General features: G+C 35.3%; 1 protein-coding gene across 2 annotated transcripts in view; it reads right to left on the reverse strand.

The window, feature by feature from the left end:
* Positions 1-27,548, reverse strand: part of LOC125651694 (E3 ubiquitin-protein ligase NEDD4-like) — a 56,418-nt gene that overhangs the window by 18,814 nt on the left and 10,056 nt on the right. Inside the window, exons 4-16 of one of the 2 annotated variants that reach the window (XM_048880401.2) lie at positions 26,428-26,466; positions 25,503-25,556; positions 24,886-24,998; positions 19,968-20,091; positions 18,537-18,742; positions 16,352-16,471; positions 15,164-15,341; positions 14,244-14,288; positions 11,322-11,438; positions 10,947-11,066; positions 9,589-9,643; positions 8,058-8,110; positions 7,843-7,908 (exon numbers count right to left, since the gene is read on the reverse strand). In XM_048880401.2, the coding sequence (XP_048736358.1) occupies positions 7,843-7,908; positions 8,058-8,110; positions 9,589-9,643; positions 10,947-11,066; positions 11,322-11,438; positions 14,244-14,288; positions 15,164-15,341; positions 16,352-16,471; positions 18,537-18,742; positions 19,968-20,091; positions 24,886-24,998; positions 25,503-25,556; positions 26,428-26,466 (1,290 nt within the window). The remainder of the gene's footprint in view (positions 1-7,842; positions 7,909-8,057; positions 8,111-9,588; positions 9,644-10,946; positions 11,067-11,321; positions 11,439-14,243; positions 14,289-15,163; positions 15,342-16,351; positions 16,472-18,536; positions 18,743-19,967; positions 20,092-24,885; positions 24,999-25,502; positions 25,557-26,427; positions 26,467-27,548) is intronic. The other variant, XM_048880402.2, reaches the window with a different exon arrangement.

Consider the following 27,548-nt stretch of genomic DNA (forward strand, 5'->3'; position numbering starts at 1 on the left):
AGCTTCCTTGCTCATCATTACTATATACTCACTTTCTCTGCTAGATGCCCGGGAATAAATAAGATTTTTAAAGAAATACATCAATTTTACAGCTTTTACCCCAAAATTAAGGCCCCTTAGGGTGGGGGGTCATAAAATTTACAATTCCCGGTCTCTTTCACCTACATATGCTACATACCAAATTTGGTCAAGATTGGCAGGGTAGTTTCTGAGAAGAAGTTGTTAACGGACGACGACGGACGCAAACCAATAGCAATAGGTCACCTGAGTGACTCAGGTGACCTAATAAATGTTATGGGAAAAGGGGACTGTAATTAATTAATTAGTGTCAAATTGTTGCTGAATATGGCTTTGTTAGTAGTATCCAAACCTTTCAGAACATCCCACAAGATTGATGATGCATTGTTAGAATAAGACTGCGGTTGGCTTACAAATCTCCATTGATTTTCTATAGATAGTTGGAGATTTTTTGCATTCCCTTCAACAATGATTATTCATGGTTAAATAGTTAACAGAAATCTCACCATAAAATCCATAAACATTGATTAAAAAATATTCCAGTATATTTATGAAAGGTAGAGATTGCAGCACATGTCATTCTAGTTCAGATCAACTGCTTTATACCCAAGTTTTACCTGAGTACAGGAGGTCAAAATAAAGTGGAATGTCATCACACCTGAAGTTTTACCTGAGTTTAGAAGGTAAAACTAAAGTTGAATGTCATCATATTATCATACTTGAAGTTTTACCTGAGTTCAGCAGGTAAAAATAAAATGGAATGTCATCACACCTGAAGTCCTGAGTACAGGAGGTAAAATCTGGGATGTACATCATTTGAAGATGCAATTACTTTATATTTACATTCCAAATGTTTTTGCCTTTGATATCTCTACAAATGGCTCATGACGCAGTTGTGAACAATGCACATGTGAATCTTAATAAATACAGTACATATATTATTCCTACAGAAATGAAAATAGAATGTAGATTTCAGAAATAAATAGTACTGGTTCAGGATACTTGGACAGTCACTATTTTTGAGAAATTGTAATTCTTCTGGTGCAACATTTGTTGGAAACATTTTCAAAGACTTCCTCAGGTAACACTGGGACCTCTACAGTTCACTTCCTCAGGTAACACTGGGACCTCTACAGTTAACTTCCTCAGGTAACACTAGGACCTCTACAGTTAACTTCCTCAAGTAACACTGGGACCTCTACAGTTAACTTCCTCAGGTAACACTGGGACCTCTACAGTTAACTTCCTCAGGTAACACTAGGACCTCTACAGTTAACTTCCTCAGGTAACACTGGGACCTCTACAGTTAACTTCCTCAGGTAACACTGGGACCTCTACAGTTAACTTCCTCAGGTAACACTGGGACCTCTACAGTTCACTTCTTCAGGTAACACTGGGACCTCTACAGTTAACTTCCTCAGGTAACACTAGGACCTCTACAGTTAACTTCCTCAAGTAACACTGGGACCTCTACAGTTAACTTCCTCAGGTAACACTGGGACCTCTACAGTTGACTTCCTCAGGTAACACTAGGACCTCTACAGTTAACTTCCTCAGGTAACACTGGGACCTCTACAGTTAACTTCCTCGGGTAACACTGGGACCTCTACAGTTCACTTCCTCGGGTAACACTGGGACCTCTACAGTTCACTTCCTCAGGTAACACTGGGACCTCTACAGTTAACTTCCTCAGGTAACACTAGGACCTCTACAGTTAACTTCCTCAGGTAACACTGGGACCTCTACAGTTAACTTCCTCGGGTAACACTGGGACCTCTACAGTTCACTTCCTCAGGTAACACTGGGACCTCTACAGTTAACTTCCTCAGGTAACACTGGGACCTCTACAGTTAACTTCCTCAGGTAACACTGGGACCTCTACAGTTAACTTCCTCAGGTAACACCTCTACAGTTAACTTCCTCAGGTAACACTGGGACCTCTACAGTTAACTTCCTCGGGTAACACTGGGACCTCTACAGTTAACTTCCTCAGGTAACACTGGGACCTCTACAGTTAACTTCCTCAGGTAACACTGGGACCTCTACAGTTAACTTCCTCAGGTAACACCTCTACAGTTAACTTCCTCAGGTAACACCTCTACAGTTAACTTCCTCAGGTAACACTGGGACCTCTACAGTTAACTTCCTCAGGTAACACTGAGACCTCTACAGTTAACTTCCTCAGGTAACACTGGGACCTCTACAGTTAACTTCCTCAGGTAACACCTCTACAGTTAACTTCCTCAGGTAACACTGGGACCTCTACAGTTAACTTCCTCAGGTAACACTGGGACCTCTACAGTTAAAGGGAAAGGCAACCCCAAAAAAATTTACATGATAAATGATAGGATTAATTATATGATAAAGATTTGTCATACTATTCTTTTGATATACGGCCTAGATAAGCTTCAGTACTAATTTTAAAACGTTAAAAATTGAAATTCCCGCCATCTCAATATATTGAGGCTGCCATGATGCAGAACTCTTTTGTATTCAAGACCACAAAAATCAATAATTTTGACGTCACACCATCTATTCCGGTTTTGATGAGATCAAAGATGTGCATGTGGTAGATTTTATGAATACATTGTAAATAGGTGGATGTCTTCCTGTCAAGCAGTTAATTACACTAATGCGAAGGGGAGATGTGAAAAAAGCCCCCCCCCCCCCCCCCCCAAATTCCTGACCCAACAGTTATTTAAAAAGAAAATACTATGTAAACTGTGGATTCATCATTTGCGTAATGACAAGTTGAGGTTTGAGACATTTACATGTATGAAGAAACGAGTACCCTCTGCCTGGTCTGCGACTCGACTGAACGTTTTCTTTTCTTAAATTCTTCTTGCGAAAGAACAGGCTCAAATCTATACGACTCCAAACTTAACTGTTCGTGACTTGTCATGTTTACAGTGCTGCTGATGAAATAAACCGGAACCGACGGTGTGACGTGTTAAATTAAACTTCAATGGCCGCTCTCTTAGCGGCGGGTAATTTGAAATATAAGATAGATTAATATTGATTTAATTGTTAAGCACGGATTTTTGTTGTTAAAGACTGTCTTTTATGACATCAGTAAGCAATACTTTATTCATAAAGGCAACAATGTGGTTAGGGTTGCCTTTCCCTTTAACTTATGATGGACTGATGGGTTAACATGAATTTTATGTACATGTTTTTTATTTTACAAATTGCATTGTTCTGTTAGAGATGAGAAGGTTTCCAGCAAATTCTAAGCATTAAAGCTTTAATACCCCACTTCTTTATCTGTGGAGGGGTGGGGTGGGGTGGGGGTTAGGGGCATGACATGTTCATAATAGATCTACTGTGTACATAAGAGATAAGAGTTTGCTTATGTATCTAATGCTAAAACTTAAAAAGTTTACTACTGTTGTAATCCTGTCCTGGCCCCTGTAGGTCATGGTTGAACAAGCATTATAAAAGCATTGCATATGAAGCAATACATGTCCCATACCAGTGCCCCCTTAATTTATGACGGTACTTAATATTCGAGGAAATGTACATTTGATGTTGTTTGACCTTGCACTGTGACCCAATACATCGGTACCAAGTCATCATGTTAACCTGTGTCAAATTAATGTTTTCTTGTTCATTCAGTTGACGCATGTAAGAGCAAGAACCTTAGAAGACTGTTATGCAAGTCTAATTTTAAGAAAAATTCCAACAGTAAAATGTTCACTGTTACCAAATGTGATAATCGACGATGCAGAACATGTCCATATTTAATTAAGGGAAGGAAATTCGTTCCAGTTTGACAACAAGGAATTTAATTAAGGTGAATTCCGACAGGACATGTTCCACCAAAAAATTCATTTATGTGAGAACATGTGCTGGCTGTGGAAAACATTAGATTTTTTGCATCACAAAGTGACTACTTTGTGAACTCGTATACGAGTTCATAAACAACACATTTCAGCACCCAGAAAAATTAAAGTTAGTGAACATTTAAATCTGTGTGGCCACTGACAATTCAGTGTATTTCTGTTTTATAAACTTTACTCAGAAAATACTACATTGTATTTCCCGATGAGAAAAAGAAAGACACTTTATTCAGACTTTAAAACCTGCTCTCAATAGCTTACTGTGAAATTGTTGGCTCTTATCATCTATGACGTCATAACAATGCTTAAAGATACACTACAGCTCATTTTGCGAAAAAATCATGAAATGACAATTTTCCCAGTGCTTTTTCAATTTTTGTTGCATTGTTGAATGTATGAACTTTGCGAAAATAACACTTATTTAAAGTCAACGTAAAATTTAATACTTTTTGATGGGCTATGCAAAAAAATATCAAGTCTCCTCCTTTCGGTCTTCAGACGCATGCGCATAGACAGTAAACAGTGCAGCATGTCATCCATTGAGAGAAAGTGTAGTGGATAGATCCAGAATTTTGACAGATTCTGTGAGAAAAGAGGTAAAAATAAAATGAGATAAAACTTTTATGTGAAATAAAAATGACCTTGCGATCAGTATGGCTGTTGGAAAACAAAGGGCTAGGAGAAACGATTGTAACTCAGTGGTGGATCTAGGATTTCCGAATGGGGATGTGAAAGTCAAATATTAGCCAAAGTAATCGGTTTTCTGGGTGCAAAATTTGGATTTTCACTTACAATTTGTGGCGAGAGGGAGAGGGATCCTGCCCCCCCCCCCCCCCCCCAAATCTGCCATTGGGACTAGCCGAGAAGACACTGCTTTAAAAGTACGTGCTATTTTTATCTGAACACGACACGTGTTAGATGTAAAAACATCGGTCAATTGGAACATGGAAGAGTTTCTGTTGAAACAATGATTTATATAATTACTTATTATAAGGAGCAGGGAATAATCTTATACTTGAAAGGTGAGTGTGGACCCCCTTGAAGGGGAATTTAAATAATTTCCTACAAAACACCTTTGCTGTCATTCAAAACCACGTGATGTAAATAAGCATTCAAAAGTCCGAGTCAGCATGAAGAAACCTTTGAATTCCGGACGATCTCCAAAGTGCATTTGAGAGTAAATTGATGCATCCAATTGTTCAAAATTGTCAGTATCGATATGATATTTATCATTTTATCAATACGTGTTTTAAAAATCACTTTATTAAAATGTGGAAAATGAGCTGTAGTGTCTCTTTAACGTAAAAAACATTTCCCCTTCATTCGTTTATGACGTGGTAACGTACATGAAATGTCAGAACGCCTTGATGATGTCAGTCTATTTCAAAACTAATTAAAGATGTAGCGCTTGCGTTAGAATTTTAACTTTGTGTGTTGTTTATTTTATTTCTTTCAATACCTTATACTGCACACTGTGATTTTTTAAAATCAATTTGGATAAATATATATCCAAATTGTTGGTTTTTTTTTAAATCACAGTGTCCACTATAAGATATTAAAAGGAATAAAATAAACAGTACACAAAGTTAAAATTTTAAATGAAAGCGCTTGCGTTAAAATTTTAACTTTGTGTACTGTTTATTTTCTTTCTTTTAAATATATATATATATATATATATATATATATATACACACACATATGTGTGTGTAAAATTGCACAAAATATCCATGGTATAGGTAATAAGTAGAAAAAATATATCCAATGATGACTAATTACACATGATCCACATTTAATTAATTACATTTAGTGCTTTCACCGTTTAGTTCGGCTCTTCAGAGTGTAACAAGTTTTACAAAAAGAGTACAATGTACTTGTTATGATAAGTTTTACCTGAGTTCAGCAGGTAAAAATAAAATGGAATGTCATCACACCTGAAGTTTTCCTTAATTATTATTATATACATGTATATATATATAAAAGCACAAAAACCCAACAACACCCTACTTTCTTAAAGTGTCGGATCTGAGAAGATACAAGCCCAGTAAAGAAATTTATAAAAGCACTGAAAAGGCCACGACACTGTTGGTTATTTTTTAAAAACTCAAATTTTCGACGCAACCCGCGTCTTTATCAAGAGACACATTAAAGCCGCATTCTAGAAATTCTAATATCGCAACAGAATAGAATTTCTAGAATGCGGTTTTCATTTGTCTGACCTTGAAAAATATTTTAGCTTGAAAAAGATAATACAGTATCTTTTTCCTTAGACTTCTCTCCCATTCACCTCTTGGATTGTTGATTTTAATGCGAGATCTGTGTCTTTTGATTGACTTTGTTGTTTAATCGTGTTCTTCTGGCAATCATAATATTTTTCGTTGCCAGCGCTATTTACCATATCCGAATCAGCAATGGTACGGACTACCAACTATTGTTTTGAACTTAATCACTCCATATCATTATCTTCCCACTATTTTATTTCATAATCACATTGTTTGGAAGTTTTCCCTCTAAATTTATCTGATTTCTGTAATTTCAAGAATAATTCTATTTTCATCCCGACCTGACCATGGTACAAACTCTCTACACCATCTGACGTCAGTAAACAGGCTTTACAACAAAACCACCATTTTTATCACCCAGTACAACAGTGTATTATTCTTGTTACCAATGTAGTTTATTGATACTTGTCGTTTTTTCGTGATATTTGTTTATGTAATATATGTCTCTTGATAAAGATGCGGGTTGCGTCGAAAATTTGAGTTTTAAATAACCAACAGTGTCGTGTCCTTTTCAGTGCTTTCATAAATTTCTTTACTGGCATTGTATCTTCTCAGATCAGACACTTTAAGAAAGTAGGGTGTTGTTGGGTTTTCGTGCTTTTATATATATATAACTACGTATATATATATATATATATATATATATATATATATATATATATATATATACACACACACACACACACACACACACACACACACACGTAGTGTGCCCCCCCCTCTTCCAAGTCACAACCTCTAAACTAGGACTAATGAAATCTTTGGTAGAGGCCTTCCTACTCTGTATAACTATGCATTTAGTTTTTCTTACAGTTGTAGAGCAGATTTTTGGAAATGGATTAATTTTTGGCAGATTTTGCCCTGCCCTTATGGCCCCTAGAGTTCTGAAATTACAATTTATGTTCCCTTATCCCAAAGATACTTCATTCCAAATTTCAAGAAGTTAAAAATGTTCGATGTTAATGCATTACAGGTGTCATACAACGCACAACGAAAGACGCACACCAATTGCAATAGTTCACCTGAGTGACTTAAAGAGCTGAAATTGTTTATCGTAATTGAATTTTTCACCAAAGCCATGACAGTGTCATGTTGATTGTTAAGTCATATAACATGTAAAGATAAACAGGGTACATGCCTTGCTTTGGGAAATGAAATGTTTCGATATCTCAAATACATCTTTGCATCAGTTTTACAAATATGGGTTTGTTGGCGTCTTTTACATAATCTCATAAAGGGAATAAATTGAATGCATGTGCAAGTGTATTCAAAATAAAGTATTAAGGTTTAACATCAAGTTATTAGTATAAAGCTTAAAGTTTCAACTCACCTGAAAATGAGATTGCTACCAATTACAATAATGAAACTGTATGCTGTCATCTTCAGAACACAGATTAATAATTAAACTTATTTGGAAGATGTGCATTGTTTTAAAAAATACAAAGTTTACAAATTCGTAAGTCCTCACTTCATAAAAAAAAAACCACTGTTGGAAAGCATGTATTAGTGCCTGAATTTAGTATTCAGCCATGATTGACTGGTCTGATGTAATGAACTAGCCAACTTGTTGTGCACAAGTAACAAGACATGCTTCTTCAGCCAAGTCTACTCAAATTTTCTAGTCCCTATTCACTCACTGTAAGTTGCTTAGAATGAACCTTCTGATCATAAAGGAAGCGTAAGTAAAAATTACGTAAGAAACTTACAGGTTTCCGTAACTTGGACCTGAAGTAGTCGTATTTTCTTTTGTAGTCTCGAGAATATGGTACAGCCTACAACACAAAAATTAGTACATGTACATATATTTCAAATTGGTTGTCATTGCACATTACATAATGAGTATGATTTAACACTCACAGGTCTGTGTTAGTGATATTGTCATTGTATGTTACATAATGAGTATAATTTAATTAACACTCACAGGTCCACCGAGCTGACTTAATCTTGGATCCTCCCACTGAGTAATCTTCAGATCTGAAACACAAAATATCATTACAGGAATAACTAGAACTGTCCTAATGGGACTAATACCCCCCGTTGGGCATATAAGATGATGGGAAATATTTAATGCAAGCACATTGGATATTTTCACATTATCTACAGGGCAATCAATGTGAATGCAGAAGTGTATATTCTACAGTACAGCAGTACATGAAATATTAAAAATATGCTTAATATAAACAATGAATACTATTTGGCACATTTTAGGCTGTATGATTGCAAATCCCTGGTCAACTCTTCTAGTCTTTAGTTTATATTCACTTTGTTAAAGATCATTATGTTATGCCAACTTTACTTTGTCATTGATTTTGTCAGTAAATAAATGACATTAGCTCAAGTATTGGTATTATTGTAATCTTTTCTAAACCAGAAAATGTCCGTAACTTCCATAACTGTTAAAATATTTCAATGAAAATAGAAGATGCACAACTACATTATATACATAAGATGAGAATAAAGTTTGAATCAAATCTGTTCAACGGTATTAGAATTAAAGTCTGGACAAAGTGTGCAACCCCCAAAATGAAAAGAAAATGTGCGTAACTTCTATAACTGTTAAAATATTTCAATGAAAATAGGAGATGCACAACTACATAATATATAGAAGATGTGCATAAAGTTTGAATGAAATATGTCCAGCGGTATTAGAAATAAACTTCGGACAAATTGCGTCTACGGACAAACGGACGGACGGACAAAGTGATTCCAGTATACCCCCCCAAACTTCGTTTGCGGGGGGTATAATAAACAGAATGCATACTTAATTAGTGTATCTACAGTATACTGTAATAATATACAGAATGCATACTTAATTAGTGTATCTACAGTATACTGTAATATACAGAATGCAAACTAATTAGGTGTATCTACAGTATACTGTAATATACAGAATGCATACTTAACACTACTGGACAGAAAATGTACTGAGTGTCATTTTGTTGTTGCTGATATTTGCTGATAATTACTGTTATCATGCTATTGGTGCTAATATGTTCTGATAATTACTGATATTTTTACTGTTGGTACTGATAATTTCTGTTGGTGCTAAGAATTGCTGGTATTTACTGCGGTTCGTACTGTGGGTTCTGATATTTACTGATAATTACTGAGGAAAATGCTGTCGGTACTGAGAAATGTTGATAAATGCTGTGGCAATCGGTGGCCTTGCAGGAGGTGTGAAAATGTGCCGCAGGCTAAATACACATGATAAAGGTGGATTTTTTAAAACAAGTTTTTCCCCCCAAATTCTTTTCCTGATATGTATATTATTTTTCAGCTTATTGAGACAATTACAACCAATACCAAACACAATATATGTTTATGAGAAAACCTGGGTTAGAAAATTTTCATTTTACCAGTAATCCCCTTTCTCAATTTCTACAATATTCTTAAATTCATCGTTGAATACTAGTAATGATGATGATAATGAGTAATACTGAGACTTTACTTACTGTGGTTTATGTAAAACACTCTTCCATCAGCATGGATTCTCTCTTCCCAGCCAGCCTGTCCAATAACAAGGCAGAAATTATTCTTTATTTGCAGTGTTACTCCACAATGCACTTTTGTTGAATTGAAATAATCCACTGAGAATTTATTTGCAGGTTTGCAAGCCTGCAAACAGGCCTGATCAGTTTTTTAATGAAAAAAAAAATTGATGTTATGTAATCCTATTTATTCCAGAAAAAACTTCTATTTACAGATTTCAAACTATTGAATTCATCTTAATTGGACAGACAGAATATGGCTCTTATCAAAAGTATTTTTGTATGTCCCACTGAACTGCTTGAAATACCATGGCTTAGATCATTACCCCCATGACACAATACCTCTATCTGCTGTGTGATGTGCTATGACTTAGATCATTACCCCCATGAGACAATACCTCTATCTGCTGTGTGATGTGCTATGACTTAGATCATTACCCCCATGACACAATATCTCTATCTGCTGTGTGATGTGCTATGACTTAGATCATTACCCCCATGACACAATACCTCTATCTGCTGTGTGATGTGCTATGACTTAGATCATTACCCCCATGACACAATACCTCTATCTGCTGTGTGATGTGCCATGACTTAGATCATTACCCCCATGAGACAATACCTCTATCTGCTGACTGATGTGCTATGACTTAGATCATTACCCCCATGACACAATACCTCTATCTGCTGTGTGATGTGCTATGACTTAGATCATTACCCCCATGACACAATACCTCTATCTGCTGTGTGATGTGTTATGACTTAGATCATTACCCCCATGACACAATACCTCTATCTGCTGACTGATGTGCTATGACTTAGATCATCATTCCCATGACACAATACCTCTATCTGCTGTGTGATGTGCTATGACTTAGATCATCATTCCTATGAGACAATACCTCTATCTGCTGTGTGATGTGCTATGACTTAGATCATTACCCCTATGACACAATATCTCTATCTGCTGTGTGATGTGCTATGACTTAGATCATCATTCCTATGAGACAATACCTCTATCTGCTGTGTGATGTGCTATGACTTAGATCATTACCCCTATGACACAATACCTCTATCTGCTGTGTGATGTGCTATGACTTAGATCATTACCCCTATGACACAATACCTCTATCTGCTGTGTGATGTGCTATGTTACATGGATATCTTTAGTACAATACTGTAAGTATCTGTATGTATCTATACTGTATGTATCTATACCATTCATGTTAGAAACAAAATAATCATTCATATCAATTGTTGAGCTACATTTTATGAAAAAATGAAAACCTGATTTCTAACTTTGGATAGCTTTATACACTTACAGGCAGGGGACCTAGATTCTGTAGGAGGTCTTCATTTGATGAACTGCGTCTGACCAGGGCCGGGGTGTCTCCTGTACCCCTAACACTGGCCCGGTGACTCTGTGATTTTCTTGGGTCTTCCTACACAAAACGTACATTTTATGTAAATTAGAAATAACATTGATATTCTGAAAAAATAATAACATTATCTAAAAAATGTGTTCCAATGTTTTATAAAGTTTGTACTTGTAAATAAATTTTATTTCGTTTTGTTTGGTTATGAGTACTGATAAAGTTCTTGATATTCTTTCCTTTCTAGCAATATTTTGCCAGTCTAAATAACTCTTTTTCTTCTTTGTCTTTTGCACATGTATATGTAATTTGAAGAAAACTCACCCACGTGGTCTGCCTATTGTTGTGGTTAATGTAGAAAACACGGCCATTAGGAGCCACACTCATACCCCAGCCAGCAGGGAGAGGTTCTTCATTTGTAATTGCACTTGCTCCATGAGCCTGGAAAAAGAGATAAGTAGAGCTTATAAATCTTAATGGATAAACTGCATGTACATATTGTAGTGACATCCTCAGAAACATCTGTATATCATCTTTATTTCTTAGTGTTCTATGTACTAATTAAGTCATAAAGTCATTTCCAAATGCACAAAAGTTAAACATTCACTTCTCCTAAAGTACAAATTAACATAATCTAATACATGTGTGTATTTTAAGTGGTTTGTCAAACTTATTGTATCAAAAAATATTTTGAGCATTCACCACTTCATACATGTATGACCAGTTAAATCAGAAATTGAAAAAACGACCATATCCCTATTAAGAATATATATATATATATATATATATATATATATAAAAATACATTTTCCTATCAGTTTGCTTTTTCATCTTATTTCAAAACTGGCCTAACTGCTCTATCAACCATAAAGGTGAATAAGAAACACATGAACTTTTAAATTAATCATTTTGATAATCATTAAAAGGACCTCAACTATTACCCACATTATATGACCTCTGCACAACCCAAACAAACCATGTCTGTGTGTAGCTGCAGGACTGTAGCTCTCTGGGCAAACAACTGTCCCAAGTGCTTCCCAGAGAGTCAAATTTCTACAGCTAGTCTGTGTGGTGAAGTTTTTAATATAAGATGTGCAATGCAAACTAATAGTATGTGTGCAATGGGTAATTTATTCAAGAAAAGTATTTCTTCACATAATCTGTGAAATCATTTCAATATTCAACTTTTGATATATCTGATTTGATGATTATGCATGGATATATAATATGTATATAAGTACCTGTACTGTAAATGGAAATGTTTAACGGAAATGTTTAGCAAGATACATCACTATTCAAAAGCATTTTCATGTACTATATGTTTCTGATAAGCATATCAAGAAAAGTTCAATACTATATCAATTCACTTCAAATTTTAAAAATCAATAACAAGACCAGTGCTTTTTTAAAAATATCAATGTCATAGTAATTTTCCAAAAGTTTAATTTCTAGTATCATGAACAAGATGCATTCGTGATTTGATTTAAAAAAGAGGATGCATTTACGAAACACAAGTTGTGGATAATTGTCAGTTCAACAGCAGCTCATCTGTCTCATAGCTCTCAGTTCACCATATATTGTAACAAATGTCTCCTTATTGTAGAGACCACTGCGGTGGCCTAGAGGTTAGAGCATTCGCCCCGCATGCGGAGGGCCAGGGTTCGAATCCTGGCCACGACAGACCGAAGTTGTTAAAACAGGTAGTAGCAATTCCATCGCCAAACGCTCGGCATCAGGTGTGAATGTCACGGGTCCTTGGAGATGACCTTAAAAATGGATGGCCCGTGTCACAGTAGGTGTGGCACGCTAAAGAACCCTCACTGCTCAATGGCTGAAAGTGCTGAGCAAAGGCCTAAATCTGAAGTCCTTCACCAGTCTTGGTGACATCTCCATATCAGTGAAAAATTCTCGAGAGAGACATTAAACAAGATAAAATCTTATTGTAGAATTCAAAGTTCAAAATACTGCAGACAGGCAAAAACACTATACCCTATACATCTTTTCTATTTTTTTTTTAGATACCTGGGACTTAAAGACATACATTTTATTTCAATTGTGTAAAATGAAGCTTCGGACTTCAAATCTAATTCTCTGCATAATCATGTTTTTAGTTCTGTTTTTGACAATTTGTACAAAATTATATTTTAAGTTCTGTTTTTGATATTTTGTACAAAATTATATTTTTCAGTTTTGTTTTTGATATTTTGTGCAAAATTCTTTTCTCATAATTCATACATACAGTCTAGAAACACCTGATAGTCAACACATTGAAACCTACATGTAAATACACAATGCATAACGTCATTAGGCTTAATAGCATTGCCAGTTAATAACAAATACTGAATTCCAAGCCTATGTAAAAGCAGTGTTTACTTGCTAGCCTAGAACTAACACCCACAAAACAAATGGGAGGGAACTAAATCATGAGGTAACCACTTCAAATATTTACATTTGCAAATGTTTTCCTCTATGTAGCATTACTCCAGGAATGTTTCAATTCTTCACGTAAAACAACTTGTCACATATGCAATTTCATTGTGGCAACAGAATAAAGCAATGTGATGCCATAATTGGGTGACATAATCAACATTTTCAGAGTTTGAAATAAAAAACTACACTTTTTAACGAAGAGATCACATCAGCCACAAATGTAAATATAACTTCATTGGAATGTGAAATGCATTTGGTCAGATGTGAAATGCAATGTGAAAAGTCAGATGTGAAATGCATTTGGTCAGATGTGAAATGCATTAGATGAGATGTGAAATGCATTTGGTCAGATGTGAAATGCAATGTGAAAAGTAAGATATGAAATGCATTTGGTCAGATAAGAAACTCAGCTGGTTACATGATAAAATCCTATAACGACTTTAAGTCATCATTATAGAAGATCTGATCATGCCATGCACCAAATGCATTTCATATTCCAATGAAGTGATTCTTTGAAAGAAATGATCTTATTCTTTTATAAACTCCCAATTTATCCATATTCCAAAAAAACCATAAACAAATTGAATTCTCCTGATAAGGTGACAGATACTGCTACAAGAGAACAGAAAATGCAAGAATACAAACCATAAACCATGTTTATAATGAGAGGCTGAAGTCGTACAAATCAAAATGTGTTACATACACGTGGTACACTGAACATGCATGCATTCATTAATGTTCTGATAGATTTGTGTTATCTCCATTCTAAACATGATTTATCTGGTCTGAAAAGGCTACAAGACAATGCAGACTTACTGTTGAGCTATCTAACGACGCTGCACGTACATTTGGAGATCGTCGCTGTAAAATGTTACTCAGTTGTGTGATTTTGTCATTGATAAGATACTGTTATTTTTGCCATCTTTGACATGATGGCTTAAGATATTTTCCCTTCATACTGCTAACACTGAGCATGTAATATTCCTACACTTTGCCATTATTACATTAAAAACATTCAGAATGATAAGAGGCCCATGGACCACAACGCTCACCTGGGTCGTCCTGACAGAGAAAGCCCTAACACTAACTGTTCAAAAATTACGGTAAAGTTTTTCAAATTCAAAGGTCAAAACTTGCTACCAAGAGAAAGATCTTGTCTAAAGGAATACACATGTGAAATATGAAACCTCTATCCCCAACATTCAAAAGTTATGGCCAAGGTTTAAAATTTTCAAAAGAAGGTCAAACCTAAATGCAAAGGTCACAAGGTCAAATATTTTGATACACATGTTAAATATGAAAACTCCATCACCATCCATTCAAAGGTTACGACCAAACTGTTTTTGCAGACAGACAGACCAAAACTATATGCCCCGGAATCTCCAATTACAGGAGCATTAAAAAAAACATAGACAGACAACCAACTTTGATCAGAAAAACTCATTTAAAGGTTTTCACTCAGGTGAGCTTAAAAGTAAAAAAAAAAAAAAAAAGGAGGGGGGCATACTATAACCAGGTTAGCATTTTTTTTTAAAATTGTTATCAAATAAAACAAAATTCCAAAAAAATGCTGACCTTGGTTCTAGAAAAAATAAGTATGAAAACTCATAAAAATGATAAAAGAAACTATATAAATATTAGACAAAACAAATTTCATATACAATGATGTACAGTGAGGACCTGTGTTAAACAAAAGTTTGGAGCTTTCAGAGAGTAAGGAATATATCACTGAGTACCTCTCTCCTTTCCTCGGGCTCTTCCTGGGCTCTGACCGCCGTGGCTGTGGTGGGCAGGGCCAGCTCACTGTGCATGCTAATAGTATCCTCTACACTGACATGTCGACGTGAGCGGAATAATTCCGCGGCCTCGTTCCTTCTCTGTTGCGCCTCCTCTGTAGGGCTTTCACGACTTTCCCTACAACATGTTGTTCACTTTCAGATTTCAAGTATTTTGTTTTTAAATGAAAGAATCATTTTGGATGCATGGTTTTTATCAAAATACGTCAATGATTTGAGTTTTAATTCAATTGAAAATTGTTTTATCCATCATGAATCAACAACGCAAACAATGTTAATGAGTAAAAGTGTCTAAACTTTCTCATCTGACTCATAAGAACATTTATTCAAATACTCAGACTTATAAATTCATCAGATTCTTCATATGTTCCACTGTCAGTGTAGTTACTCTGACTTAGTTTTACTGTCAATATAGTTATTCTGACTTAGTTTTACTGTCAGTATAGTTACTCTGACTTGGTTTTACTGTCAGTAGTTACTCTGACTTAGTTTTACTGTCAGTATAGTTACTCTGTCTTAGTTTTACTGTCAGTATAGTTACTCTATCTTAGTTTTACTGTCAGTAGTTACTCTGACTTAGTTTTACTGTCAGTATAGTTACTCTGTCTTAGTTTTACTGTCAGTATAGTTACTCTGTCTTAGTTTTACTGTTAGTATAATTACTCTCTGACTTAGTTTTACTGTCAGTATAGTTACTGTCTTAGTTTTACTGTCAGTATAGTTACTGTCTTAGTTTTACTGTCAGTATAGTTACTCTCTGACTTAGTTTTACTGTCAGTATAGTTACTGTCTTAGTTTTACTGTCAGTATAGTTACTCTGTCTTAGTTTTACTGTCAGTGTAGTTACTCTGTCTTAGTTTTACTGTCAGTATAGTTACTCTGACTTAATTTTACTGTTAGTATAGTTACTCTCTGACTTAGTTTTACTGTCAGTATAGTTACTCTGTCTTAGTTTTACTGTCAGTATAGTTACTCTGTCTTAGTTTTACTGTCAGTATAGTTACTCTGTCTTAGTTTTACTGTCAGTATAGTTACTCTCTGACTTAGTTTTACTGTCAGTATAGTTACTCTGTCTTAGTTTTACTGTCAGTATAGTTACTGTCTTAGTTTTACTGTCAGTATAGTTACTCTGTGGGTCTTTCGAACTGAGTGGCTCGTGTGACACTGTTAACGTAGTATATTCTGCCATTCGAGTCCTGTCTCTCCTCCCACTCTGGTGGCAACGTGGTGCTTCTCGTTCTTTCCCCCCTAAAAAACAGACATCAAAATGGACTTAAAATAAAGTGCATCTGAATAGCCAAGTCTTTATACATCATATACCTTGTCATGTATCAGCACTTATACAACTGAGACAACAGCGTGAACCTAGGGCTGGATGAGACCTTCACCACGGCGGTCCTATAACTCACCCTGAGCGTCATACATAGGTTGGAATTTGTGGCACTTCACCTACAGCTGGTGATGTCTCAATATGAGTGAAAAATTCTTCAAAAGACGTTAAAGGGAATGATTCACGATTTCCCCCCAACTTTTGTTTTTCACTTTAAATGACCAAAATCTACTGTTAAATGTGTTTAAAAGGTTTCACAAAAAATTAAGGTTATATATCATGATAGAAGCTCATTATACAGAGGTTATTATTTCTTTTGAAAACAAAGATTGAGGTGTTGTTTACTAAGTTTTCAAAATAAAGGGATATCTATCCAAGTTTATTATATATATCACATTTCAAGTATACTTTAGGTAAAAGTGTCATTTAAAAGTTACATAAATTTGTAACTGTACAAAATAAAGATGCTTTAAATTACATAATCAACGTTTCACCGGTCTTTGTTTACATCACACAGAGTTAAGGCTAAAATATTGCTCTTATCCTTGCATTCAGACGGTCCATATTGTGGTTGTCAACATTAAATGAGTTATATTTCAAATTTTAACCATCAAAAATGAAAAAAAAAAAAATGAAAAAAATGTGAACCAGTCCCTTTAAAGAAGAAAATAAATCATTGATAATACAAACCTTGACATCTATTCCTTACTTAAAGATATCTTTGTCTCACAGTACCTTGGGGGTGGATTCCACTGTGATAATACAAACCTCGACATCTATTCCTTACTTAAAGATATCTTTGTCTCACAGTACCTTGGGGGTGGATTCCACTGTGATAATACAAACCTTGACATCTATTCCTTACTTAAAGATATCTTTGTCTCACAGTACCTTGGGGGTGGATTCCACTGTGATAATACAAACCTTGACATCTATTCCTTACTTAAAGATATCTTTGTCTCACAGTACCTTGGGGGTGGATTCCACTGTGATAATACAAACCTTGACATCTATTCCTTACTTAAAGATATCTTTGTCTCACAGTACCTTGGGGGTGGATTCCACTGTGATAATACAAACCTTGACATCTATTCCTTACTTAAAGATATCTTTGTCTCACAGTACCTTGGGGGTGGATTCCACTGTGATAATACAAACCTTGACATCTATTCCTTACTTAAAGATATCTTTGTCTCACAGTACCTTGGGGGTGGATTCCACTGTGATAATACAAACCTCGACATCTATTCCTTACTTAAAGATATCTTTGTCTCACAGTACCTTGGGGGTGGATTCCACTGTGATAATACAAACCTTGACATCTATTCCTTACTTAAAGATATCTTTGTCTCACAGTACCTTGGGGGTGGATTCCACTGTGATAATACAAACCTTGACATCTATTCCTTACTTAAAGATATCTTTGTCTCACAGTACCTTGGGGGTGGATTCCACTGTGATAATACAAACCTTGACATCTATTCCTTACTTAAAGATATCTTTGTCTCACAGTACCTTGGGGGTGGATTCCACTGTGATAATACAAACCTTGACATCTATTCCTTACTTAAAGATATCTTTGTCTCACAGTACCTTGGGGGTGGATTCCACTGTGATAATACAAACCTCGACATCTATTCCTTACTTAAAGATATCTTTGTCTCACAGTACCTTGGGGGTGGATTCCACTGTGATAATACAAACCTTGACATCTATTCCTTACTTAAAGATATCTTTGTCTCACAGTACCTTGGGGGTGGATTCCACTGTGATAATACAAACCTTGACATCTATTCCTTACTTAAAGATATCTTTGTCTCACAGTACCTTGGGGGTGGATTCCACTGTGATAATACAAACCTTGACATCTATTCCTTACTTAAAGATATCTTTGTCTCACAGTACCTTGGGGGTGGATTCCACTGTGATAATACAAACCTTGACATCTATTCCTTACTTAAAGATATCTTTGTCTCACAGTACCTTGGGGGTGGATTCCACTGTGTTTTGCGGGTGTTGTGATTGATGTAATATTTTTTTCCTGTTGGCTGATGAACTCTGACCTCCCAGCCTGGGGGGAGAGGTTCATTCTGCTCCTCGTTAGTGGGACCTGAAGCCCCCGACGCATCATTGGTGCATGAAATTGTCTCCAGTGTTTCCAAAGCATTGTCTAGCTGCACCATTTCCCACTGAAACAGAACCCATTGGAAAGCTTACATAGTGAGTTACAGCACAGATAAACCTAAAAGAAAGTCATCCCTTTCTAAAATCAGAAATGACTTTGGACAATGAAGATTCCTTATGAAAAACCTGCACGCATTGTTTCAAAGATATGAACAGAACATACCGAATTTACTGCAGACTGTCCTCTCAAAACAGATGTATGCATATAACAAGTTCAAATTCTATTGTAATTGTTTTGTAATCTGCATTTTAATTGGCTAATGCACTGGTGTTTGATGCTATTAAATGAGCATGAACAAGACAGAAAGCTTTCTAATTTGATGTTATCATAGAATGACGCAAAAACATAACATCAAACGTAAACATTTCATGCCACATTTCATTAAACAAAAGGCAAAACTCAACAAAATCAGACATAAACATCAAAGAAAATGCATGAATTGCATTAGAATGGGAATAAGTATCTTCTAATTTGTTATTTACAATCGTTAAGGCCAATTTCATGGTCACAAACATCAATTCTACCAGCTCCACTAACACATTGCCGATAAAAATTAGTTTGTGATTGTTAAATCATTAATAGCGGGCGCATATCACAGATGAGAAGATAGATATTCCCTTAATACATATATATACTTCTTTTCTCTCTTTAAATTCAGAGTACAAAGAAACAGTCAGAATCTGTATTTTTTTCCCAACACAAATTGAACATCATCATTAAAGGGAGGTAAGGAGTATGGTACTGAATAGTCAAAGCCCCCAACTTCGACTGTAATTTAAAACTGCACTGTACATGAAGTACAAAACTGTTTATAAACATATTTGTTGTTATATTTTATAATCAAAACACTTGTTTTTTTTAACACCTGTTTGGCATCAGTAAGTATAGACCACGTCATAAGATTGAAACATGTCAAGAAGTATACATATCTTATGTTACAAATACAAGAAACTAGTTTGGATCAACACATGTGCCCCATGATTTCTAATCATATGATTGATTGAAATGTTGGACAATTTTCTAAGAAAACACCAAAAATCACCATTTTTGCGACATTACATTCAAGAAAAGGAATAACCTTTGGAAAAATCTAAATTTAATTTTGATTTTTACATTTTCAGTGTGGAGAAAATTACTAAATAGCAGAAAAATCAAAGATTCTTTGACATTTCAAGGCAGAAATGGGTGTTGTCTTAGATTTTTAAGTTAGTGACAGTGTTGATACATACTGTGGAGTCGGTAGGATTCTGTGCCCCTGAATCGTCCTGCTGTGTTTCCTGTTCAGCCTCCTCCTCACCAATGTTTATAAACCCCAGGTAAATTTCCAAGTTACCCTTCACTCGAGATCTAGAGCTACAAAGTAGATAAACCATGAGCTGTTTGTGATATGACAAATCCGATTGTGGTTTAGCTGTGACATATGACCGCCAATGATTTTGTAAAACATCAAAGTTTGAATAATAGTCCGACTGTGGTAAATTTCAAGATGGACCTTGAAATATGACTTTCACCTTGGTTTCAATAAAACCTTAACCCTGACCTTCAATTCACCAATACAATATAATTTGTTCAAACCGGCCTCTGAGTACTCCGGCGCTCTGTTAATTCCGGTCACAAAATTTAGTCCCTAACATTTCTTTAACAAATCCTTTATTAATAATTCCCTGTACTCCGGATACTGCGTATTCTGTATATCGGCCGGCTAACACGGTCCCCACTGCTGTTAATTAACTTAAATTATCCTGTGTAAACCGGCCCCTCGATGATACACCACCCTAATTGTTACATCAGTCATATTCGGATTACACGAGGACCCAACTGCTCATAATTAGCTCTAATTATCGTATTTAAACCAGTCACCCCATGATGACCAACCTGTCGGTATATTCGATTGATCACACGCGGTGTACACAAAGGGTGTCTCAAGGGGAGCCTCAGGTAAGTTCAACTGGCGATGAGTCGTAATAAGTTTAAAATAAAACCTGACTTTTGGAGATGCACTTTTCAATTATGACAGCACCAAGCACAAAGTAATGGTGCACGAGCCTCCCCCATAACGACAAAGACGAGAACTGACAATAAAAGACAAAGTTTAATTAATCGATGAATTCGATACATTCTTGGAATGAATCAAAATCGTCAACCACCCAGTCATGTTTTCCAAAAGCAGGGTAGACTTCTCGGAGCTCTCCGACGAGTCAGACAGTGATGATATACAGTTAAGTTAGCTCAACTCGTCATATCCGGTCAAGCACTCGGCATTATATTAGTTTCCGTTTCACAAATTGAGACAGTTAAAAGCGATATTTCCATTAAATACATTTACGACGAAAGCTGGGAAAGAGAAATTTTAGACGAACACAACACAAACTTGACGAACACACATGATGTACATGTAGCACTTGAAGTCGGCGATGATGTAGACGAAATTGACAATTTACCAACAGAAAAGTGCGCGAATAATTCCCAGATTTTTATACCGTTTAATAGAAATTGAAACTTTTTCAAAAGAACGTGACGATAAAACACTAGCATTTATATTTTCACATTTTTGAATTCTTTTGTGATATAGTAAAACGTTAGCAATCATTACACACGTACATGCATAATTTAGACAGCGAATACAAGGGAAGCAACTCTCATACTTTTCAACATTCTGCACTCCGGACTCTGTGTAAACCGGCCAATTTCTTTAGAACCACACACAGCCGGTTTAGACAGATTATACTGTAATAAGTTATGTAAACTTCAGAAGTGATGCCGATTGTCTATGGTTAAATTTGTTTACAGGGAGATATTCAGGTGAATGAAGAGCCAAACACAGATGGATCATGGATAGACCCAAAACCTTTCACACTGCAGGCATAAAAAGCAACAAAATGTATACATTCAAACTTGGCTATGTTTTTCTCTAATCTTAAAATAGTCCCCATCCATCCAATTAAAGACCCAACTTTAAGTTAACGCCCCCAAATTTTACCTGTGTTGTGATCAATGATAAGCCACTGGTCAATCAAATTTTTAACAATAGAGCTTAGGTTGATTGACATTTGCAGAGACCATGGTCTGCATCTACCTGAGAAAGATGTTTTGATAACAATCAAGGGTAATGATGACCAGCAGTCTTTAGATCTGGAGGAAAGCCCCAGTATACCTGAGTTTTATAGCATTGACTCCCAACCTAAAATATTTTAATGGCTAATGTCCCCTACACAATGCAATTTATCATTGTATTTTCTCTCTCCATTTATATACATGTATTATAGATTAAACAATCAGAAATCAAACAATAATAATAATAAAAAAAAACCAAACAAACATAAGTTATTGGAATATTTTCTATTAATGATTTATTATGACTTTATATTTATAAAAAAAGGAACAATTCTTTATTGGCACAGCACATCAACATGTATAATGGTTATATTGCCCATGCTAAAACTGTTACAGTAGTTTTAAAAAATGCTTCTGTATGGGATACCACATGGATTATAAATTACACAATCAGAAATCAAACAATAGTAAAAAAGCATAAATAAGTTATTGAGATATTTCTATTTATAATTTATCACAGTTTTATATTTAGAGATTTAGAGAGAGAGAGAGAGAGAAAGAGAGAGAGAGAGAGAGAGAGAGAGAGAGAGAGAGAGAGAGAGAGAGAGTTATAGTTATTGAGATATTTCTATTTATAATTTATCACGGTTTTATATTTATAAAGATAAAGAGAGAGAAATGTGTAAAACTGTAGCAATAATAAAGATAGATGAAATAGTATGGCATGGCAATAGTGTTGCATACGTATGACTATAATTACTCATTTAGTCAATGATTGAGAGTAAGGGAGAGAGAGAAAGGGGGGGGGGGTAGACTAGCTATGTGTCAGCTTCTGTTTGGGATGCCATCGTTACACAAACACTACGTCCACAGAAACCCTAGAGAGGGAAGGGGGGGGGGGGGGGGGTATAGACTTCGTGTCAGATTCTGTTTGAGATACCATTGTTACACAAACACTACATCCACACAAACCCTACAGACGGCCCATATTGAGGGGTATCTTGATCATTCTTCATTTGGTTATACATGTACACAGATCTACTTGGATTTATTCATTCTCTCTAAACATGGATATTTTACCTACTACACCGCGAACTCCCAGGACACCAGGAAGTGCCCGGAAACGCCAGGTATTATATTTAGGAAATTATTTATATATGATATATAACAGTTTAATTAGAAGTTTTAAAAAGCAAAGGTTTAGAAATGGGCTAAACCTGTTATCTGCAATACATAAATATGACCAAGTTTGAAGGTTTACGGGAAATAGAAATGCAGTATGCATGTAGGTAGAATTTTTTTTTTTTTTTTTTTTTGCACAAATCAGGACACTAAGCATAATTTGTGATAACTTGAGAAATTTCCTGTGTATATCATAAAAATATACACAACAGCTGATCTCTTGGCCAGGTAAATAACATTGACCATGGATAAGCTCTGCCAACATCCAGTGATCCATGGAGAAACCATATGGTGTTTTTTTGGGGGTCTTTAAGGAAGCAGGCAAGTTAACGGACTCCTCACATTCATTATTCACTTTTCATTTATACAAAACACATACATCATCTGACATTTGTTACCCACAATTTTTTTCTTCAAATTTGACCATATATTTGCAACTATTCATTGATAAACTTACGTAAAAATAAAAAATTTTCCTTTTATCATTTTCAACTATTTTTTTCCAAGATGACCAGTTAATATCCTATACTAGTGATGGGAATCGGTAAGAATTTCATAATCGATGATTGGTTTACTGTACCTAATTAATTATCGATTATAATCGGATATACAGAAATTCTATAATACAAATCATTTAACAACTAAAAAAGTGTAAATAAATATTTTCTACGTTTATATTTGTTGTTTCTATTGCTGAGATTGATTGTGTAAATGAATATTTTCTGTTTGTATTTGTTATTCATTTACTATCTTAATATCCTTTAATTACATTTATAAAAGTCAATACGATTTTCCCGGGTATCATGCAGTGAAAGCGAAATGTCGTCGGATCGACAAACATATCCGGTAATTTGACTCTTGGTCCGGTAAACTTCGTTATATTACAGTAATGCAGTCCACGGTAAACCGTTAAAACGAAAATCCAATGTTTTACAGGACATTCGGTCTGGTAAACACAGGAACATTACCGGACCGAATCACATTTTACTAGACCGAAAAAAGTAGTATTATTTTTATATTAAAACATAAAAGACTTTGAGCCTCCTGGTCATTGAATTTTCGTTTTAACGGTTTACCGTGGACTGCATTACTGTTCCATTTTAATTGGAACATGTTGCCGTTTTTGTATGTTTTTTTTTTTTATAAACGGAACTGGAAGTCAAAACATAGCAGCGATTTTTTTTCTACCCACTGGTGCCTGTACCCATTCAATTGAGAAAAATAGCATCAAAATCGAACAAATTGGGAATTTTCTACCAATGTATAGGCAAATGATTTCAACTAAAAGAAAAGAAAAAATACAACAAAACAAGAAGTATTCATCTCTTTACAAACTTTTTTACGGTAATATTTGTTGTTGTGAAACATAAGGAATCATCGTAGCTCTACAAAACACACTGCCATGATCTGTACTTTCGATTTGATACCAGAAGTAAACATTTTAGTTAACTCGTACGTTTCAGACTAAGAAAATTACGATTTCAGCGGTCTATTTTTCGGCGAGTGAATTGGGAATTTTTAGTCTCAAAATTGGGAAAAATCAACAGTTTTTGGCATTGGGAATGGTACCGTTTATCGGTACCAGTTATATATGGGGAAAAAATGCTGCGTAGTTTCCGAAACTGTTGCTGGAAAGTCACCAGACATTTGGACCGAAAATATAACGAAGTTTACCGGACCGAGAGTCAAATTACCGGACATGTCCGTCGGTCCGACGACATTTCGCTTTCACTGCCACTGTCTATTACTAGGATTGCACTAGTGTTGTAGCAGTGAGAAGCGAGTGTGTTAACCACTAGTCTAACCGGACATATAAAATCTAGTATATAACCAAAGTATAGTTTGTAAAAGATAATTTCTATACATCTCTCTCTCTCTTTGTCTGTCTGTCTCTCTAGCTCTCTCTCTTACCTGCGGGGCCTCAATAAATATGACTTGGGTGATATAACATAATTGTTGTCCTCCATCTCTATTGTTGTGTAATTTAGAGGGATTTCAACTAGTCCCAAGAAGTCATCTCTGGTCTAAAAACAATGGACGGAATTAGACTATAATACAGAATAATAGATTAAAAATACATCTGAACATCGAAATCTTTTACAGGGACATGAAGAACAAAACACAGAAGTGCCTGTTTTCGGTCCTAAAATGGGATTGAACATTGCGACAGGCCAAATAAGAGTGCTCTCCTCATTATGAGAAAAACAAAGACTTCAAAGTGCATGATGACTTAAATGCATATACATTGTATATCTCACAACAATGCCTGAATTGTGTGTGTGTTTGTGTGATATTTATGACATCATAATGATGAATGTATATTTTGCAGGGGAAAAAAAACCACTTGTCTAGATTTAACTTGATGTGTTGCTAACTTTTCAAAATCAGTTTGATATTTCTATCACCACCTTAAATTATCTGGGCTTAACTTAATAATAACAGTACATCTTTGTTATTGGAGATGTAACAACACACACTTACAAGAGTGTATCATATGGTTAGATCACAAAATGAAAAAATATGCTCACCACTCTGTTGGAATCAAACACTTCGAATAACAGGACATTGTCTCTGGGGTTTACCTAATATTGGAAAAGAACAAATTCAATTGCATATCGACATATTTCTGTGATAACATCATACTGTAAATGTATTACATTTGGCTGTGTATTCTATTTAGCGCCTTTGGCGGAACGCAGCTTCCGCTAAATCAAGTACATCGCTAAATGCCATCCATAAATCTAGATGTTTAAAGTAATTCAGGAATGCGCTAAATCAAATCTAGGCTAACTTGTTGAAAAAACGATTTCCGCCAAATATCGTACACGCCAAATATAATACGTTTACAGTATATTTAGTTACAATATATGTTCATATAAAAGATATTTGTATCTTTAAAATGCAAAATTAATACATACTTGAAATTTCTTATCAAATATCTCCATAATCATTATTATTCTAAAACCATTTATTACAATATGTGTAACCAAGTGACCAGGCTCTCTGACCTAAAAAAAAGACTTACATTGTGTAAGTCATGGAAATTCTTCGTGTGACTTTTTATTGCTAAAGCTCAAACAACATTTGAGATATCATATGGAAACCATGGTGACCTTGACTTTAGAACTTCTGACCTCAAAAACAATCAAGATCATCCATTAGTCATAGAGACTCTTTGTGTAAATTATATTGATAAGGTTGTTAAAGCTCATAGAGTATTTGAGTTATCATTTGAAAACCATGTTCCAGTGAGCTTGACCTTTGACCTCTAATACAACAGGTGTCATCTTTAAGTAGATATTTCATGTGAGATTTCATTCCAAAGCATAAAAATGAGAATTGAATAGTTGAATATTTAAAGACAAATGGATGGGCAGACCCAAATTTAATACACCCCACCCCCTTCACTGAAACAAGTGACACGTACATAGTTAGATCTAACACCAAACTTACCCTAAAGAAGAATTCTTCATTCCACACAGGATTTAATGTCTGAAAATTCAAATAAATTTGTTAGTACTAGACTACAATTTTCCTCGACATTTTCTCGTCTGTTTTCTCTCACATGTTCTATCTAGATACGTTATGCCAGTAACATTATATGTGTATAGTGTGTAGAGCATTGGAACTTCAATCCAGTTTGATTGCCATGATGTTACCCTAAAATCATATGTGCATACAAAAAGTCTGCAAATTTTGTAAAAAGTGTGAAGATGATTCTACAGAAATGTATACCCCCCCCCCCCAATGAAAATAACCTTGATGTTTATTTCTTAAATTTCATGAGAGAGAGAAAGGGGCAGTCTCCTTATGATGTAAGCATGAGTTACTATACAACTAGAGATCGTTTGTATGAAAAACAAATGTCTCCCCAGCTCCCCTAATTGGAAGTGCACCATATGAAACCTCCTCCCCTTAATGCACCACATGGTAAGGAGGAGAAAGCATGAGCATGAACATAGACATTATGAACTCCGATAAGCCATATAAGAGAAGTGTTCAGAAACTGTTTTACTCCCTCCACCCCTTTTAGATCCACTATAACTTTCAGGAAAATAATTGGATCCTCCTGTCCCGACAATATGCACATCTACAAATTGCAATGAAGCATTGCCTTGAGTTTCAAATTTATCAGATAAGTCATGAAGGAGAAGTGTTCATAAGATATGTCACATTCTCCACCCCTTTTAGATCCATCCACTATAACCTTTAGAAAATAATTGGATCCTCCTGTCCCGACAATAAGCACATCTACAAATGGCAATGAAGCATTGTCCAAAGTTTCAAATCTATCAGATAAGCCATATAGGAGGAGAAGTGTTCAAAAGCTATTTTACATTCTCCATCCCTCTTAGATCCACTATAATTTTTAGGAAAATAATTGGATCCTCCTGTCCTGACAATGTGTACATCTACAAATAGCAATGAAGCATTGTACAAAGTTTCAAGTCTACCTGATAAGCCATATAGGAGGAGAAGCGTACACAAGATTTTTTGACAGACGGATGGACAGAAAGTATAAAAACAATATGTCTCCCCCTGGAGTAAAAAACTGTTGAAATAAGGAGCATTTT

Source organism: Ostrea edulis, chromosome 5 (assembly GCF_947568905.1).
Source record: "Ostrea edulis chromosome 5, xbOstEdul1.1, whole genome shotgun sequence".
Lineage (NCBI taxonomy): Eukaryota > Metazoa > Mollusca > Bivalvia > Ostreida > Ostreidae > Ostrea > Ostrea edulis.